Source organism: Cuculus canorus, chromosome 16 (assembly GCF_017976375.1).
Source record: "Cuculus canorus isolate bCucCan1 chromosome 16, bCucCan1.pri, whole genome shotgun sequence".
Classification (NCBI taxonomy): domain Eukaryota; kingdom Metazoa; phylum Chordata; class Aves; order Cuculiformes; family Cuculidae; genus Cuculus; species Cuculus canorus.
Genome location: NC_071416.1, coordinates 3,284,565 through 3,304,985, shown reverse-complemented (window position 1 = coordinate 3,304,985; position 20,421 = coordinate 3,284,565). Strand labels below are relative to the sequence as shown.

Genomic DNA, 20,421 nt, shown 5'->3' with positions numbered 1-20,421 from the left:
GACTGCCAGATACAGAAATTTGCAGTAATGAGACCTAAAAAGCACAGCAGATTCTTTTTTTATCGGCAGGTCTTTTCCGTTTCTCCCCCGTTCTGTAGTTTTTGCGATCGGAGTGACAGCAAATCCATGCTGCCATCAGATGAAAGCGTCTGTGCCTGAACTGCTGGATCCGGACGGTCCCTATGGTCTGCAAATGGGGAGAAAAAGGAGGGGCTGAGGGTCAACTTTCCACCAGATTTCTTTCAGAACAGTGGAAGAGAGAAGGGGAAAAAAAAAAAAACAAAAGGCACTAAGAGAAAGCAGATATTCAAGTACAAAAGAATAGACTGTCCACCCTCGTTAGAGATTTGTCAGCTAAAAGTTGGTAAATGCTTCTGCATCGCTTTTGGGAGGAGGTGATATTTAAAGGCAGGCTGCTTGGGACGACCCACAACTCCAAAGCTTCGCATATATTCTCTGCAGATCAGCAGAAGAAGGGCGACCAGCCGCGTTGGTTTTCATTAGAGCCTGATGTCCAGGACAACAGCTCTCTGCTCCGGTAGGACCAAAACATTTAACCTCTTCTACAGCTCATTCACCTTTCAATGTGCTCCTTGGGCTTAAAAGGTCAGGCTTTAGTGCTACATGGCACTGGGAATATTTGCCTTCCTTTACGCTGGAATCAGTTCTGTGAATCTATCGCACAGATCTGGGAAGCAGTTAACTTTTAAAACTCTCTTTACTTTGGTATTTTACTTTTTCGTCCTGTGTTTATTTGCTCCACTTTTCTGTTTGACTTCAAAAACTTCTTTATCAGTCTTGCCAGTGATTTAGATTGTTTCAACTCTGATATATCCGGCTCTTCATTTTTTTTGTTGCAAATTTTGTTTTAGTTTAGTCTACTTGGACTAAACTAAGTCTTTTTTCTGAATTTATTTTAAATACTTTACTATCTCTATACATCCTTTTATTGAGTGATCTTAATGTTAGCAAAGTATATTACTAAGCAATATTTTCACACTGTTTCTGTTTGTTAGCTAAATTCTTTTTTTTGCTATCCAAGACAGGTAAATTATTATATAATACTGGAATAAGATCTTTATTTTCCAGAATGCATTTTATATATAATATAGGAGTTACACGTATAATTCCTAAAAGTTTTTAAGCTTTCAGATTTTATTTTAGGAGCGGTAATATATTTCTTCAAGCTTCAGACTGTAAGTCTTTATCTAATTTGCCCTGTTGGTTCTCTCTACAGCATGTCACAAAAACTAAATGTACCCAAATGTCTAATCCTCCGTTACCATTCATAATATTATATAGATATAATGTGTGCAAGTTTAGCAAGCAAGAATTGATTTACAAATCTACCACGATATGAAATATAGGGATAATTTATGATCAGCAATTGCAATACCAGCATTTTTCTTCCAACCTAAATTTCTACAGCGTTTTGACCAATTTTATCATGGCTGCAGCCACTAGAAAATGCCCAATAAAATTGTTCATTTTATTACGTTTGTTGTGTTCTGAAACGGATTCACTTCTTTCTGTTCTCCATATTTTTATCTACTTTTTGTCTTACTTTATTTCTCTTCGCATGTTATCCAGCTCTCTTTGACTTTCAGACACATGATGAAAGAAAAGGAGAGCTCATTGTCTTCTAAAGCGCCTTTGCTGGCGTTTGTGTATCTTGTGGGCCACCTTCTTAACACCAGAAACCCTTCTGACAGAGATGGGAAGGGTTCTTTAGAGACGTTACTTGACTGTAGAGTCGCGTGCCTGTGCTTCTCCCTCGTTACGCTTATGTGCATCCTATTTGGATAGTTTGAAACCTCTCAGTCTGCATTTTGGGCACTTTTAGTCGCAACCTCTTGTCTTGCGACACTTGGCAGAGTTTGGGGTGGAATTTCATGGTGTTGTTTTGGGTTTGTTTTGTTGGTGTCTTTCAAAGTATATGGCTCTGTTTTGGGTTTCAAAAACATCGAAGCCACGCTTCTCTACGCCATCTCTTACTCCACAGAATATCATTTCTCCCAGCTTTCGTGAGCACGCTGGCCTACACACGAAAACATGAATGATCACAGACAGGGACTTTAACCAGAGGAAAAAATGTTATTTTTCTTGTACACGGAAAAAAAAAAGTTCACTGCAAACTGAAGAATGTTGCTGCCTTCAATATAGTTTTTTGTCTTTAGTGTTCCTTTTAATCTGTTACGCACCAAGAGAGGCTTAAATAGAGCTACGTGCATGAATTACCCCCTGGTACTGTGCAGATTAAAGACTTCCTAAAACTCTCAACCAGTTAACACCCTGCTAATGAAGCGTGCATGCTCATGTGGTATACATACTCTATAGAATGACATCACTTCCATATTTTCTAAGTTGTAACTTTTCTTATAAAAAGTTGTAACTTTTCTTATTTTCTTAAAAAAATTTAACAGGAAAACCCAATAGTTTCTTGAACAGGGCTTGCTTGTGGAATTTGTTCTTAAAATCATATTGTTTCTTCTCATTGTTCTTCGACTCAGGTGGCTAAACTTTCATTTCATTTGAATTAAGATCATGGAATTTGAGTTATAAGAAGCAGAAGGCAGTGCTGATCAGTGCTGTAGTCAGGAAGCATTCACTACACCTTTGCTGTTTGCTCCTCTCTGCAGTTTTAAATGCTCATACCATGAAAAAAATCTGAGACTCATCCTTACCTACAAATACATAGGAAACCACTACATTGGTCATAGAGTTTAATTAAGCATTTCAAATCGATTCAGCATGATAATTTTAATTGTCTTGCAAATTGTATATTTCCATCCTGTCAATAGAAACATTACAGTTCAAAATATCTAAATTAAGTGTATGCATATGAGCCTGGTGTTATTCTTCCTGCACTTCTCAGTGGATTTTACCATCTACTTTTCCAAGACGTCCATAATTGAGGTATTTCCTGCACCAGAGTAAAGCAACCTTGAGACCAGGAGCTCTACCCAGAGCAGCTGCAGGTCCAGTATCCAGATGTTGATGGCAACGGGGATGTTCTTTAGGGGTTCCTTAGGGCAGCCCCTCTGGGAAGGCTAAAGTGGGGAACAACACCAGTTCCTTGTTGGCAGTAATATGTTTGCTTAAAAGAGAAATGACAAAGGTGACCGATGCCACTGTGGGGAACCATTCACGGTGAATCATCGGCTGTAACATACGATATCATGAAATCAAGCTCTGTGCTGAGCAAATCTAGATCACTATTTTCATCAATTAAAGCCGTGCATTAGAAATTATCCACACAGGCACCTTTCTGAGCCCTAAATCACGCAGAATCTGCAGTCTTATTTCCTGTTTTTCAAACACAGCGGCAGAGAAGTGACGTTGGGCAGATCATCTGAAAGCAAGACACTTGGCGTTTCAGGGCACATGATGCATGAGGAAAAAGTACATGGCAGTTACTACGTATTATACACATGTATAACCCCAAATATCGACATAGATATTATTTAGGGATTTACCCTGAGCTTTTTATCATTTGCATGTTGAATTTCAAAGCTTGTTACTTCCGCGTATGCTTTCTAAGATTCTGGAATGGGCTGCTTCAGTAGATCTGACTCAAAGCCTGTCACTCTGGGGATTAGAATGATTTATTTTCCTAGGGCTAAAGAAGTGTCAGAGATCTTGGAATTGAAAAAAAAAAAGAAAAGAAAAGAAACAAGACACTTGGAAATAAATGACTGGGGAGGTGGTGTCATAACTGTAAAACGTCTTTGTCTCTAGGATTATCTGGGAGAAGTGAGTCCCCAGCATGTACTCCCTGAAGTGAACAGCCGCGCTCCTGGCGTAGAGACTTGTAAGATCATAAATAAAACTGAAATTTTAATCATTAGCTAGCGCATTCCGCAGACAAGGACGTAACTTCCAGCAATTTTGCTTAGAATTTGTAATTCTTATTAAAAAAAATAAAACTTATTTTATGTTTCTGCAGTAGAAACGTCAGCCTCTGGATAGATGGTTGTTCTAAAGCATTATTGTTAGCGAGCGAGAATAATCCAGAATTTGGGGATTTTATAGACCAGGCTTCTACTTCTAGTAACTTCACCTCATTATACCACTGTCATCATGCTTGAAAACCCTTCTTTCTCTCCACCATCCCTTCAAACTCTGCCAAGTACGATCAAGAACTCAGACACTCCACAGTTTCTCTGACATTAGAGAGATTGAGCTCTGAGGGCTTATTTTAGATTTGCTTTCCCATTCCTTCAATCATTTTTATGGTTTATTCAAACTCTTTCCAAGTGGTTTTCTTGGAGTGTCTTGCAGAAAATAGCCGCACCAATCTCAAATAAATCTCACTTCTATTGCAGTTGGTCCTATTTACTCATTCAAGAACTACAGTAGAACTTTTGACAGCGGCATTACACTGTGAGATCATTTGCACCACAATTCCCAAACTCTTTTGAGTCACTGTTTTCCAGAACAGTATTTCCCATCCTGGATGTACAATATTATTTCTTACATTTCTTGTCCATAATTATTTCATTCTTAGAATGTGCATTGTTTTCCTATGGGTAGTTTATCAACTAACCTTCCAGACATTTGTCTTTATCCTTATTTCCCAACTATGGGCCACATATGGATTTCCCTTCTTCCATGAAGAAAGCTGCGCATCCCAGCGCTTTGTAGAGATAGTCCAGATCTCTCATTGATCTCGTGTAGATACTCAAGGCTGCTCTGATATCTTTCTCCCATATGGTACACGGTGTCTGAGTCGCTGGTGCCAGGATTTTCCACACACAGACAAGAACAATGCAGTTGATCTCATTCTCATTTTCAGTTTCCTCATTTCTGAAAGGGCACGTAAACGCAATAAATTGGTTTCCCATAAGCAAATGCAAACTTTAATGGCTTCAGTTGTTATTATTTGTCCGTGTCACAGCCAGGATGACATGACCTTGTCCCAGTGTGGAAGGCATGTCCAGAAACCACTATTTCTCCCCATAGTCATCAGTGACCATGTCAGAAAGGCCTTCACTCCCCCATTCAGCACTTTCTCAGCTGTGGCAGGCCAACATGTGTCACCAATATGCAAGAGGTACCTTTAAGCAGAAATTACGCGTGCCATCTTGGTTCTTTACTAAAGCACAATAAAGGAAAATTCAAGCCCGCAATCTTATCATCACAACAAATTTTCACGGCAGGACTTGTTCCTTTTGTTTATTGTCATTTTTATTTTCTTCTAAATAAGATGTGTATTCTCCCCCCGTAGGCAATTTGGGATGAAAGTAGAGAGTCCTCTCATCTCCTCTTACAAGAATTTAATCAAGTCACTGAAAGGGTACGTCTACCCACAGTCACAACTTGGGGCTCAGCTTTCATACCAGCTCTGAACCGCACCACCTGCATATCATTTGAACTACAGACACGGCAGCACACAATTCCCCATAGGTCCATTCCATCTACAGTAAAACTCCAAGCTCAGATATATCTGAGCCAAAAAAAAAATCAGTTGCAGCTCATGCAGATGTCTAAATCTCTAAGCATCCAGCCTGTGTGCCCCTGCAAATTCTGCTAGAGTCCTAATAGATCGGGGTGCGTATCCTCATGGCACAGCTATAACCGTCAATAAAAGCAGCATTGATGTGTCCAACACGGATTTGTTACACAAGCACGGCCTGTAGAACAGACTATTTCAGAAACAAACCAAAGTCCTTTGAATTAGACACATAGTATTTGACATTTCCAACCTAGTGATTCTATGATTCTATGATCTTGCAAGGAAAAGTGAGTCAGTGGAGATTAAAAAATGTAACATTGACTCAGCAACAGTGATGTGATTGAAGGTCTTACAATGCAGAAGCTCCTCATCTTTTAACTCTCTAACAATTAAGTCATTACAACCAGACCAATTGGCCAAAACATTTGGTTTTCACTCCCTCTTTTTACTCCTACCAGTAGCTTTTCACTGACAAAAAGCAACTCATAAACCTGAAGGCTGGTGGCGTCTCTGGGAGAAGGCTCATATAACTCTGACACAGCATAAAACTGACTCACATGGAAATAAAAACCAACTTCAAACTCCAACAGTGTTAAGAATTTACAAGAAAAAGAGGCCAGCATGGTGATATGCTATTTCGGTGCACGGCATCAAGCAGAGGTTGGCCAGGAACACTGGCCCTACAAGGTGTACGGCCACATTCAGCAAAGCTCAAATTTCTTCATATTTTAGTCAAATCCCACTGACTTTGCTACATCTTCAAAGTTATTCCTTGCATGCTAAATCCTTAGGCCCATAAATGATTTGCAGCACTGGGCCTTTTAGAACTTGCGTGAGTTATGGCTCTGATTCACTGTGGGATCACAGCAGCCACCTCAGGGTGTAATAAAACTAAATATTTCTTCATTACTTATTTCTAAATTGATAAAACTAATATGAAATACAGTTCATGGGCTTTTAAAATGATCGTTATTTTTCCAGGTTTTCTAGCACGACTTTGTAAACAAGAGATTCTGGGAAACAAATCTGATTATGAGGTTGAGTTGGTCAAAAGTGACAGCAGAAGCTCTTTCCCCCTTGGTCATAGAGAAACAACTCTGTAATACTCTGTGGGGAGCACTCACTTACAGCTTTTTGGGAAAATAAATCTTTTGAGGAAAGAAGTGAGGAAAAAAAAAGAAGAAAAAGAAAGTTGCAGAACAAGAAGGGCTTCTTCAAATGCATCAGCAGTAAAACAAAGACTAAGGATAACGTGGGCCCCCTGCTTAATGAGATGGGTGCCCTGGTGGCGGAGAATGCAGAGAAGGCGGAGTTACTGAATGACTTCATTGCTTCAGTCTTTGCTGCCAGGGCCAGCCCTCAGGAATCCCAAACCCTGGAGGAAAGAGTCTGGAGAAAGGAAGACCATTCCTTGATCGAGATTTGATTACAGATCGTTTAGGCAGACTGGACACCCACGAATCCATGGGCTTCGAGAGGATGCACTTTTGAGTGCCGAGAGAGAGCTGGCAGATGTTATTGCTAATGATACTGTTGAATGTGGTAATATCTGAGATAGAATTTTCCACTCAGAGAACTGCCTTAGGTATTTTGGTGTCAGAGGCAAAGTGCTGGAAACAGGAATTCTCAAAGGTAAGTTGCTAAAGCTACACACCATGACAGAAAACAGTTGCTGACATTCCTATTCTCGCCTCTCTTCTACACGCAGGCTCTGACCGACTTTGGTTTTCATGACAATGCAACTTTTCCTTCCCAGGATGGAAAGCAAAAACCTCTTCCTAAGCCTGTTGCTCTGTTGCAGTTTGCTCAGAGCTGCCAATTCTCACATGGTAATTGAAGAGAAGAGAGAATGCAACCTGTCAAGGAGCAACAAAATGAATCTCCAAGATCTCCCATCCCTCTCCATAGTGGGTGAGTAAAATCAATTGTCAGTTAATATGGGGTATTTAGACGCCTTAACTGCAACACTGCAATTCTACATAAATGCCTTATATGCATGCAGAACTGCAGTGGAGATGCAGCCACGGCATCCAAGAAAGGCAACGTGGCAAAGCACAGGTTAGAGTAAAGAAAAATAACCATCAGACAACATATTTTAGTTTTACAGATTTCACTTCAGCCTCTCTCATACTGTAAGTCTGTCTATATTGAAGAGTTTTCCCATTGATATGGGCATTAATCTTCCTTTGAAAAAGTCTCGCACAAATAGAAAAAGTGGACATAGATTTTTTTGTAGCACCTGCTTTTGTGGCAGAGAAATCACCACTTCCCTGAAGTGTTAATATAATCACAATTTACCTCTGTGTCAAGTGATCTTTAACCAAGGGAAGAAGAGTGCTGCAAGGGAGAGCCAGAGGTCACCTACTTATCCAAGCCAGGACCAGATATGTCCCTGGAGTTCCTGGCTGGTGACCACCAGCCCTGTCAGGGCAGAACCTTGTTAGGGCAATGTTTAACTCTTCTTCACAGAATGCTTTCCTAGTATCTGCCCTAATTCTTCAAATGTCACTTATGTCAACTTTCTTCCTTCAAGAAGCTTAGAGGGGATAATTATCTGTAGGTCATCACTTGTAACTGTGTCCAAATTTTAATAATTAAAAAATAAAGCTCCTTTCTACAGGCTTGTAGGATTTTTGCTTAAAGCAGGTTAGTTTCTTACCTTGTTTCCTGCAATTTCATAGAATCCCAGAATGGTTTGGGTTGGAAGTGACCTTAAAGCCCATCCAGTTCCACCCCCTGCCATGGGCAGGGACACCTCCCACTGGATCAGGGTGATAAAAGCCCCATCCAACCTGGTCTTGGGGGCAACGATTCTTTAAGAAGAAAATGTCACCCCTCACCTGCGTTTCTGATGAAATCTGAACCTCTGAATCCTGAGTTAACCCAAGGTTGTTTAACTGCAAGTTTATTAAAGCTTGCGCTGTTCTGTCACCTCCCAAGCCATATCATTCATGATCCTTGAAATCCTAGATGCCTTCAGTTTCACACTTCTGATAAGTTTTTGTTCCAATTAAAATCAGATATATAATACATTCCCTTCAGATGATTTCTCTATCTTCTCGCAGAAATGTGCCCATGCCTTTAACCCAGCAGATAGACTGCATCATGCCATATCGCTTTACTAGCAGGCACTCAAGATAGCAAAAATCCACTTACCCCATCAGGTTCTTTTGCTTTGAATGGTTCTGCAAAAAAAAATCCTCCCTCCCTCTCTGTCCTGTTTGGTTGTCTGCAAGAGACACTTCATTCTGCAGGAACAGTGCGTCCGTGTACCCTCATCACTCCACAGTGAAGCCCAGAGGCACTGCTTTCCCATTGTATAGTCCACAGAGAGATGAATCATAGAATATACTGAACTGGAAAGGACCCACAAGGATCGCTGAGTCCAGCTCCTGTCCCTGCAGAGGACAACCCCAATATTTACACCATGTGTTTGAGGGTCTTGTCCAAACACTTCTTGAATACTCTCATGCTCAGCACCATGATTGCTGGGAGCTGTTCCAGTGCTCCAACATCCCCTGGGGGAAGAACATTTTCCTAATACCCAACACAACCCTCCCTGGCTTCCTGCCATTCCCTTGAGTCCTATCATTGCTCACCAGAGAGAAGAGGTCAGTGCCTGCTCCTCCTCCTCTTGTGAGGAAGCAGTAAACTGCTATGAGGTCTCCCCTCAGTCTCCTCTTCTCCAAGCAGGACAGAGCAAGTGGCTTCAGCCGCTCCTCATACACGTTCCCCTCTAAACCCTTCACCAACAATTAGCCAAGATAGGAAAAGCAATCCACGGAAGACTAGGGAGCTGAATCTAAGCAAAGAGCATAACGTCCAGATCACCGATATTACATGTTTTTCTCCTACGTGCACACAAACAGGATGAACATTTGACAAGAAGGGCGAGAATAATTCCAAAGAGCAGATCCTGGCATAACACTCACCTCTTCTGTAGGCAGCTTCTCTTGGCTGACTATTCCAAAAAGGAAAACACAGATGCAAACCCCACTGCAACGCCGTTGGCCAAGGCTGCACTCTCTTTCTTGGGGCAAGAGGCATTTCCAGAGTTATCCCAAGGCCTTTCTGAGCCCACTTGTTCCAACATGAGAGTTTAGTCTGACCCTCCACTATCCCACACCTAAAGGAAACTGAAAAAATACACAGCAAGTAATAAACCTGAGACAAATCATTCCTCTCTTTCTCATTCAGTAGAATCTCACCCAAGTTTGGAAATGGTTTATCATGGATGTGAAATGCCACACGCTTGAACTTTCTGGGTTTTATTTCAGACAACCAGTAGCCACATTGCCTCTATCAATTATTAACTAAAATAATTTACATATAATTTGATAAACTAGATAGCAATTAATCAGAAGCATGTATTAATGCCTGGTGTATGAAAGGATCATCGAGTAGGTATGAAAGTCCCTAGTCATGACCTTTCAAATGTGTGGAGAAAGAAGGTACAGGAGAGAGGAAAGGCACAGACGCTGCTTTGAGGTTTGTGTTAGCAGAGTAAGGGACCCTCCAGGCCTGCTGATTCCTGTGGCTGAGAGCAGGAGCGGGACTGCAGATACCGTTATCACGACAGCAAGCTGGTGACAACGTCCCCTGCCTCCCGTCAGTGTATTGTGAAACAGAACTGGAGCCCGAGCCTTTTCCCCTGATTGTTGCCGGGCTCTGTGCATTACAAGGCTACTGAATGAAGAAATGGAGTCATGTCCTTCCGGCTCCAGATGCTGAAATGAGCAGAGAGAAATGTGAGAGGCAAAGAGACTGCCCTGGAGAGCCTCTTTGGAGGCTGGAAACGGGCCCAGTTGGGAGAAGCTGGTGCAAACAGGATAGCAGCAGGGAGGTGAGTCTCCCTCTGTACTCAGCACTGGTGAGACCACACCTTGAGTACTGTGTTCAGTTCTGGGCCCCTCACCACAAGAAGGGCATTGAGGCTCTGGAGTGTGTCCAGAGAAGAGCAACAAAGCTGAGGAAGGGGCTGGAGAACAAGTCTTACGAGGAGCGGCTGAGAGAGCTGGGGTTGTTTAGCCTGGAGAAGAGGAGGCTGAGGGGAGACCTTATTGCTCTCTACAACTACCTGAAAGGAGGGTGTGGAGAGGAGGGTGCTGGGCTCTTCTCCTCAGTGACAGGGGACAGGACAAGAGGGAATGGCCTCAAGCTGCACCAGGGGAGGGTCAGGGTGGACATCAGAAAAAAATTCTTCACAGAAAGAGTCATTGGGTACTGGAACAGCTGCCCAGGGAGGTGGTCGAGTCACCTTCCCTGGAGGTGTTTAAGGGACGGGTGGATGAAGTGCTGAGAGGCATGGTTTAGGGAGTGTTAGGAATGGTTGGACTCGATGATCCAGTGGGTCCTTTCCAATCTGGTGATTCTATGATTCTATGAACTGAAGTGGAATGGCAGGTGCAGAGGTGGCTCCTTCAGCCCCAGCAAAACCCCCCTGGCACTCGGTAGGAGGATGAAGCTACATGTGGTGGCATTTATTATAACAGCAGTGTCATGGCAAAAGGCTGACAGTCCAGTCTTCCTCAGAAAGACTATTAACTTAGAGCAAATATTAAGAGAGTGTATAAATAACGACAGTCTCCTCTCCCAATACAGGCAATTTCTTTACAATTTATCAGTTATTATTCCTCAGGCTGTTAAACATAATCTAATTTTGTATGAACTAACAGAAAATGTTCTCGTCAGCTCAAATTAAAAATATTGGACAGAGTTTCCTGTGTTGGTACACATTTTTTTATACCAAGTTCTGCTCCTTCTGGTTGGCCACACAGAAGAAGAGATGAATTACGGAATCCTAGAATGGTTTGGGTTGGAAGTTCCTTAAAGCCCATCCAGTTCCACACTCTGCCGTGGGCAGGGACACCTCCCACTGGATCCGGTTGCTCCAAGCCCCATCCAACCTGGCCTGGAACACCTCCAGGGATGGGGCAGCCACCACTGCTCTGGGCAACGTGGGCCAGGGCCTCCCCACCCTGTGAAAAAAACGGTGTCAACTTGTAAATTCTTCCCAAACTTTGCAAGTAACACTACCTTTTAACAGAAAAAAAAATACAGAATTTGAAATGTTTTACCTAATTTTATTGATGTGACAAACATGCAGAAGTATCCCATCTTTTAGACTGAGACTTATTTCTCTGAAATCATTTTCCTTCTTCACATCTGACCAAGGAATGGGTAAAAAAAGCCTTCCTAGAATACAATCATCAGTGCTGTACTGCTTCACACAACCAACAGTGAGTTCGGACGTGCTCTGTGTGAGGAAGGACAGCTCATAGAGATGAGTTTCTTCACTGTAAAACATGCAGTGATGAAGTGACAATGCAGATTAGCAGCCTCCTCTGGCACAAACCCAGCGCTAAGCATCTCAATTAAAAAAAAGTGCTGTAAGATTGATTTCATATCATGTTGTGTTCTTCTCTTTAAAGATTTAAGGAGAACATCCCAGAAAGTCAGCAGGAAAGAGGCAGAGAACAAGAAATCTTCCAAGGTAGGTGACTGTTCAAAAAATATTGTTGAATTAGCATGGTTTATTAGTTCTATAGTTTTCCTTGGTGTATTCATTTGCAAGTTTTTTTCAGCCATTCCCCAATTTAAATCATTTACAGACAGTTTGAAGCTCTAAAGATGGATGAAAAACATCAGTGGTAGAAAGAAAAACATGCATTTTTAGGTTATTTAAAGGTTATTATTTGGGTTTGGGGGTCTTGTTGGTTTTGACTTTGCTTTTGCTTTTTGCAGTCCTCTCTTACATGAAGGTACTTTAACCTTGAGCTGGTTTAAGTATTTATAAAATTGTTTAGGCCAATACAGAGACACCTCCCACTGGATCCAATTGCTCCAAGGCCCATCCAACCTGGCCTGGAACACCTCCAGGGATGGGGCAGCCACCACTGCTCTGGGCAACCTGGGCCAGGGCCTCCCCACCCTCACAGCAAAACATTTCTTCCTAAGATCTCATCTCAGTCTCCCCTCTTTTAGCTGAAAACCATTCGCCTTATCCTATCCCTTCACTCCCTGATCCAGAGCCCCTCCCCAGCTTTCCCGGAGCCCCTTTCAGCACTGGAAGCTGCTCTAAGGTCTCCATGGAGCCTTCCCTTCTCCAGGCTGAACAATCTCAACTCTCTCAGCCTGTCCTCACACACGAGGTGCTCCAGCCCTCGGATCACCTCCACGGCCCTCATTGCCCACGATCCAGTCCCCCACCTCCCTATACTGCTGCTCCTTCTGTACGTCTCACTACTAGCAACCACCCGATCACCCCAAGCTCCCATGCTTCACTTCCTTTGCACCTACGCTTTCTTCTGACCCATACTCATAAGTTTATATGAATTTTCACGCTTTTTCTTCTAGAAAAACGCAAAACTGAAGACCCTTCCAAAGCCAAGACCCACCCCAGCTGCTGACTGCGTGCCAAACTTCAAAACCTGCAAACCACACTTGAATTCATGTTGTAACTACTGTGCTTTATGCAAATGCCGAATTTTTCAGACCATCTGCCAATGTCTAATGCTAAACCCAAAGTGCTAAGGCAAAGTGGGAACACAATAAGGCTTCTGTCTTTCAATAGCTTCTCAAGTGTGCATTTCCAACTGCCTCGTGTGTATAGCAACCAAAGTAGAGAGCTTTGAAGCTAGCAGCTTGGACTTGTCTCTCTTAATATTAAAAAAAGGATAATTTTGTGTTTTTTCATGGGGTTAACGCTATCATAAGCAGAATGTTTCTTCACAGAGCAGACAACCAAGGAGGTTAACATGGAGCAAGTATTTTTAGCAAAATTGACCTGCGTTTTAGGAAGGATTTTAGGATCTTATTGGTTGGGGGGTTTCTTGTTTGTTTGAGGTTAGGGGGAATTTGTTGAAGGGTCATATTAACCACAGAATCACAGAATCATTAAGGTTGGAAAAGATCTCTCAGCTCACCTGTCCAGCTGTCAGCCCAACCCTACTAAACCATGTCCCCAAGTGCCGTGCCCACAGTTTTTGAAGCCCTCCAGGAATGGAGACTCCACCACTGCCCTGGGCAGCCTCTGCCAGTGCTTCACCACTCTTCTAGTAAAGAAATTTTTCCTAATATCCAACCTAAACCTCCCCTGGCACAACTTGAGGCCGTTCCTTCTTGTTCTATCGCTTGTTACTTGGGAGAAGAGCCCAACACCAGACTGCAGCATGGTCTAACCTGCACCAATGGCACAAAAACTGCCGCACTAAACCAGAACTGGTTGATCCAGTGAGGGGTCAAAACTTGGGTTTGCCCACAAAGACAGCACAGCACCAGCTTCCAGCACAGCCAAAATATTATGCTAAAAATGCAGGTTTCAGGGTTAACTCCCATTTCACACCTCCAGCACAATTCAGGATGAGAATTTCTATAGGTTACTCTACCTGAAAAGACAGACTCAAAACAGTAAGGCAGCTTTTTTAATCACTTTCAGCTGAGCATCAGTCCATCCACCTCAAGGGTTATCAGTCCTTCTGGCAGTAAACAGCATCTCCAAGGTGTACAATACATATCTATGTTCAAACTCTAATTGTATCTGTGCCCCATGACTTAAATAAAAAAATGACATTTTTTTCCCAGCTGTATCCATAGGAATAGAGCCCTCAGCCCTTCTTCTCCTGCTACCAAGCACACCGTGCTTGTAGGGCCTAAAAGCAGGAACACACATCCAGGACCCCAAGGAAGAAACGAAAATCATCAAAATATGAATGCGTATCGCACACGTACACCTCAAAGAAAATCAATCTCTCTTTCATTTCCCATTGTTACTATGAGCAACCCCCAGCACCCACCCCCTGCATGTAACCAGGGACAGCAGGGAAAATAAACAGAGGGCTCTATCACCACTTAAAGGCTCAGAAACAGCTCTGAAGGGATGGATGAAGCTCAAAGCAGCAGAAAAGTGTATGTCAGAGGAGGAAATCCTTTCTTGGATAAACTACCAGGAGATGTGGTAGATCACAGGAGAGCAAGGAGGCAGAAGACCCAGAAGCCATCACCAACGCTGAAGACTCTTCCTCTGCCAGACTCCAACTCTTGCTTTTTATTTTCTCGTCTCCGTCCCTACAATGTTCCTCTCCCCTACTCCTGTATGCTTTTTTCTCTTCTGTGGACCTTTCTTGATTTTAATGTTTCCCTTTCATCCCACTATTTCCAGTCATCACGGGAGGCACTTCCAGCGCTAAAACCACATCTCTCATGTCCACTCCACCTGCTTGATAGACAACTGCACCCCTGTCCCTGACAACATTCTTTTGCTTCCACAATCAGATATTTTCTAACCATCAAATTTCTAATTCCAATCTTGAATTTTCTGATTCTCTGTGCCAGTCTAATTGAGAGGAATTTTCTTCACTGATTTATTTCTAGGCACAGCTGAGGGCTACGCAAACCTTCCAGGCAGGCAAAGGTCATACAGATGATACTCTAAAGGAGGGGTAAAGCCATATGAACAGTTTCTTTCTTCTAATAATCAATCCAAAGTCCAGAGCTCAAAACTCAGGTCAGAGTCAGATGTTGGCAGATGCTTGTTCATCTTATACATGACAGATTTAATCTAAGAGCCCAAATGACACCAGGATAGCATTGTGTTCCTTATCTTTTATAAAATACATCAGCTGTCATACATGATGCAAGCTTGAATTCTTTTAAATGTACGTATGTGTTTTAATGAGATATTGTAGCTCAGGAATCTGTAAGCCATTCAGTTATGATAGAAAGAAGATGAGAAGGAAGAATGATACATTATGGTGGGCTTAGGAAACAGCGTTTTGTCCCTTCTTTAGATAAAGATGGATTCCCATCATGTTCTTGTAACTATAAGAATTTGTCCTTGGTTGTTACTAAAATCATATCAATAATCACACAATAACTTCTCAGGTGGAAACAATATAATTTTCATACAAAAGTGTCCAGTTGGTCAGGAAATTGATGTTTGACCAGGATGGAGGAGAGCAGGAGGAAAGGGATGGGAAGGAAGTAGAGAGAGAGATCAAACAAACAGATGTTCTCTAGGACAGCGGCTCCTACTCCAGCTTTGCAGAATCACAGAACAGTTGAGGTTGGCAAGGACCTCTGCAAGATCCAACTCCCTGCTCAGGTGGGGTACCCAGAGCTGGCTGCCCAGGACCTTGTACTGAAAGCTTTGGAATATCTCCAAGAAATATCTCCAGTCTGTGCTGGTGCTCCATCACCCTGGCCATAAAAAAAAACAAAAACAAAACCCCCTTTTCTGACGCTGGACTCTGTCCAGTCTATCCATGCCTCATACTGGGGAGTGCCCCAAATGAGACAGTGCTCCACATGTTGTCTTACCAGTGCTAAGCAGAGAGGAAGGATCAACTTGACCTGCTGACAACAGTCCCCCAAATGCAGCCCAGCTCACTGTTTGCCTTCTTTGCCACCAAGGCACGTTGCTGGCCCGTGTTCAACTTGCTGGTCATCAGGAGCGCAGGGTTCTTGGCTGCAAAGCCGCCTTCCCGCTGGGTGGGTGCCAGCATATACTGGTGCCTGGGGTTGTTCCTGCCCAGGTGCAGGACTTTGCGCTTCTCGGTGTTGAACTTCATGAGGTTCCATCAGCCCAGTTCTCCAGCCTGGCAACGTCCTTCTGGATGCAGCACAACCCTCTGGTGTATCGGCCGCTCCTCCCAGTTTTGTCTCACATGCAGACTTGCTGAGGGCACACTTCACCTCATCATCCAGATCGCTAATGAAGATGTTAGTCACAGCTTGTGGCCATCAGCTCCAGAAATGGAAAGTGCTTAGATCCACAGTGAGGAACAAGAGACACAGACGCTGAACCAGCAAATTAAGGGATGGTGCACGTACGCCATGAAGGAAAAGGAAAGATCTGCTCATACGTTGAAAAACAAATCCCCTCTTTTAGAAAGAAGCTGTGCTTTCTTTCTAATCATCTATCACACCAAAGCAGGAACTCTGTTAGTAGCTTTAGTGACTGCACTTTTCCTGGTAAAGACCATTTGCACGAGGTATTGATAGGATACAGAAATCAGTAAAACACGGACACTTGACACTTGCTTCCCCTATCTAGTTTGAACAGATATTGAGGAGTTGTTTGTACGTAGAAGAGTTCCCCAAGGGACCTGTCTGAAATGTCACCAGCACCAGATGATAAAAGATACACGTGACAAGAGGGAGGGTTTCAGTTTTAGTTGTCACACAGCAAAATGTCACTACCAAAAACTTGTTGGAATCCAAGCTTAGAGACAGACCCTGGAATAGTTCCTGACAGAGTCATTTTTCTCCTAGAGACTAACGGAAATTCTACCCTCATTACAGCTTAGTAGGATTAAGTATAAATAAACCACTATTAGCTTTTCGAATACTGCCTATCTTGTGTGAATTTAGAACTGATACTGTGTTTTCCCATCCAAAGTCCTGACTTGATTGCATATTTTCACACTCAAAGACCATAAAATCCAAGTTTATCCTGATGGATAAAACAAATGATAGAATTAACATCTTAACAACTACACCAAACTAGCTCTAAAAACCTCACCATTTTCCAGGCTTTAATAATCACAGAAACTGTTTTGGAGACTCCAGAAGGAAAACTATCAACTTCCCATACGTCAGTCTTTAGGATCTTCTCCCATAAAGATTTAATAGAAGGTAGAAGACTTCTCCAAAGTTGTGTAGATGAGTCCACAGTATCTGTGATGCTGCTTTGGCTGTGGGTGATGAAAGATGCAATTAAGTCCCTTTGAGATGCAGAAATACTGTTAGCCTGAAGATTAAATGGGTTATAGGAGAACCAGATGGAGATTTGTATAACCAAACCAGGGAGCCAAGGTAGAACCTGTACACACCGTGCCAACAGCTGACCCTGTGGAAGCTCTGCTTTCTAGTGTCAAAGTTACATCATCTTAGTCCTACAGCAAACACGCTTCTCAGAGTATGGTGGGACACCCTATCTGTGAGACACCGCAGTCGAGGTCACCCACCACAAGGGTGTGGACGTTAAATGTCATCGAAGGGAAATGCGAAAAAAGCATTAAATGACAACAGTTTTCATCATAGTTATTTCAAGTTGAATTAGGCCATTCCATGGCCAGAAATGACTCTACAAAGACACTACACAGAGCAGTTCAGCATTTGTTCACATCCAGCATCCCATTTAACTCAGACACGACTGAGTTGCAGAACCAGAGCTAGGAAAGAAAATAATTAAGAAAAAAACTTCACTAACAAACATGTGAGCACTTTCTCTACCTACTTTGAACCCCAAACTGCTGCCCTTCTGGACAGCCTTCTCCACACAGCGACGTCCAACACAGAGAAGGAAACGTGTGGGATGCCACACCATGGTTACTGCATTGCAAAATCCCAATTAACACTATAATACTGGGAACAGGTTGTTCACAGACACTCAATCACCAAAACTGAACGTGTGCAGCAAAAAAAATACCCATTTCCAAACATGATCAAGATTTTTTGAAGTACATTTAGTAGATGGAAAGAAAGAATTGCTTCCTGGGTCAGACGCACAACACCTCAACCACTGTGTGCTTTTCTAACTGTGGGATAAGACAAAATTCTGTGCCACTTTTGACAGGCATCGCACTAAAGGCATTGAGTGAAGTTCCCCAGCCTGCTGAAAGCATCACAGATGGGTCCACACATAGGTAGTGTCAAATCTTGGCCTCCCAGGAGTGGTTCTTTCATCTCTGTTCATGCAATCTTGACTCTGAGCTGTTTCAGCTTTCATTTTGCCAGTTTGCAGACCCCACTAGCTAGTTTTGAACGGCATCATCAGCTCCCATCCAGGCAGAGCACAAAGCACAGGAACACACGCAATAGACTCACAACGCGTTCCTCAATCCTGGTGGCTCCTTCAGCCTGCAAAACGGAAGTAAAATCTTGTGGCTCCTCACACAGGTTGGTCACATGGGCAGCACAGGACACTCCAGTACTTTCAACACAGCAACACAGAATCATAGAATCAGCAGGCTGGAAAAGACCTCTTGGATCATCAAGTCCAACCATTCCTACCTGCCACTAAACCATGTCCCTGAGCACCTCATCCAACCGGCTTTTAAACCCCTCCAGGGATGGGGACTCCACCCCCTCCCTGGGCAGCCTCTGACAGGGCCTGATGAATCTTGCTGTGAAAAGTTTTTCCTGATGTCCAGTCTGACCCTCCCCTGGTGCAACGTGAGGCCATTCCCCCTTGTCCTGCCCCCTGACACTGGGGAGAAGAGCCCAGCACCCTCCTCTCTACACCCTCCTTTCAGGCAGTTTTAGAGAGCGATAAGGTCTCCCCTCAGCCTCCTCTTCTCATGGCTAAACAACCCCAGATCTCTCAGGCGCTCCTCATCAGATTGTTCTCCAGCCCCTTCCTCAGCTTCGTTGCTCTTCTCCGGACACTCTCCAGAGCCTCAACATCCTTCTTGGAGTGAGGGGCCCAGAATTGAAACATGATGAATACCTTTCTTGAACACAACAAAAAAGGCAGCACCTTCTCCAGAAAGCTCCAGATTACAGATCCTGAGGTGTTTTGCTGATAACTTATCTAATGGCCTTTAATGGTGCTCCCAGTTTCTTCAGATCCACCCTTACATTGAGAAACCTGAAGTCAGCAGGAGCTCGCAGCTCTGTTGTTGATTAGCCCCAGTTCATTAAACAACAGTGAGAGAAGTTTTATACCTAGAGAAGATTTGGTGGAATTTTCTTCCCCTTCCTCAGCTGATCACCCTGACCTAGGGGGCAAGATATCCAAATATCTGTTTAGGTCTTTCTGGTCCTCCAGAATCAACGTAGGTCCTACCAGAAAGCTGGGGACTGGCTCGTTATCAGGACAAAGGAGAATGGTTTTAAGCCAAAAGAGGGGAGATTTAGATTAAAAATTTAGGTTAGATATTAGGAAGAGTTTTTTAACTTGTGAGGGTGGGGAGGCCCTGGCCCAGGTTGCCCAGAACCAGTTGTGGCTGCCCCATCCCTGGAGGTGTTCCAGGCCAGGTTGGATGGGGCTTGGAGCAACTGGATCCAGTGGGAGGTGTCTCTGCCCATGGCAGCTGGGTTGGAACTGGATGATCTGTAAGGTCCCTTCCAACCCAATGGTTTTCTGTTTCTTGCAGAGCTACATTTGAAGGAGGTAAGATAAGGGATATGAGCATTTGCTCTCCCCTCTTCCCCCTTCCACCCCTCTGATAACAGAATTTCACAAAAGGACTGTTCAGCAGCAGCAGAATCGCCCATCCCATCGCAGACACATCAGCAACACCCATGCAGGGCTGGCAGATGTGACACAGGACACGTCTAGAAGACCGTCCCCATGTCGAAGAACATCGTGAGGCCAGAGACACCCTGGGTTGCCTGAAAGAGCCATCAATCACTCTCAAAGTGCCCTTCTGAAACTTGTAGTGCCTGCAGATTACTTTCAGGGATAATACAGACATTTTTATTGGCAAACTTCTCAGACGATACGCAGATGGCCAACACATGGCTAAATCCCTCTCCCATCTCTCCCAGAAGAAAAAGGAGGCTTTGGTCAGTTATACAAGATTTTTCAACGAAATAAAAAAAATAGTGCAATTGCCTCACGGCACATGCACACGTATTCCTATCCAGGAAATCCTTTGAGGTGAAATCCTGGCCTGAAATGAGATATGGGAGCCCTAAAATGGCCGTAATAGTGTCATAACACAATTCACATGTGGCATTGATTTAATCCGTATAAAGGCAGGAAAAGACAAAAATACACCCTCCTTAGTGATCCGGTTCAGAGCCCTTTGAATGAACAGAAATCATCTATTGACTCTAATATAGTTTAATAGACACTTTCCGTGCTTTCTCTGCCAACAGGTAGACTCGGCTGCTAACAGAGTTCTTGTGGTACTCCGCTACCTCTGGTGGGTTCCTCAGTTCAATGTCATCAGTGATGGTGGATGGGCTCCTTCTCACTCTGCTCAAACAGGTAAATGACAGCATTACACAACTTGTAA

General features: G+C 43.4%; 1 protein-coding gene across 3 annotated transcripts; it reads left to right on the top strand.

Annotated features, from left to right (window-relative positions):
- Positions 1-328: 328 nt before the first annotated feature.
- ASIP (agouti signaling protein) lies at positions 329-14,199 on the top strand. Of its 3 annotated transcripts, none has more exons than XM_054081951.1 (4): positions 329-538; positions 7,212-7,366; positions 11,887-11,948; positions 12,812-14,199. In XM_054081951.1, exons 1-4 carry the CDS (start codon positions 369-371, stop codon positions 12,986-12,988), a joined length of 564 nt encoding a protein of 187 aa, XP_053937926.1. In that variant the 5' UTR covers positions 329-368; the 3' UTR covers positions 12,989-14,199. The 3 variants fall into 3 exon arrangements, with proteins under 3 accessions (XP_053937926.1, XP_009563673.2, XP_053937927.1); XM_009565378.2 differs by having other exon boundaries at positions 401-538; positions 7,164-7,366; XM_054081952.1 differs by lacking the exon at positions 329-538 and adding an exon at positions 6,674-7,087.
- Positions 14,200-20,421: the final 6,222 nt, after the last annotated feature.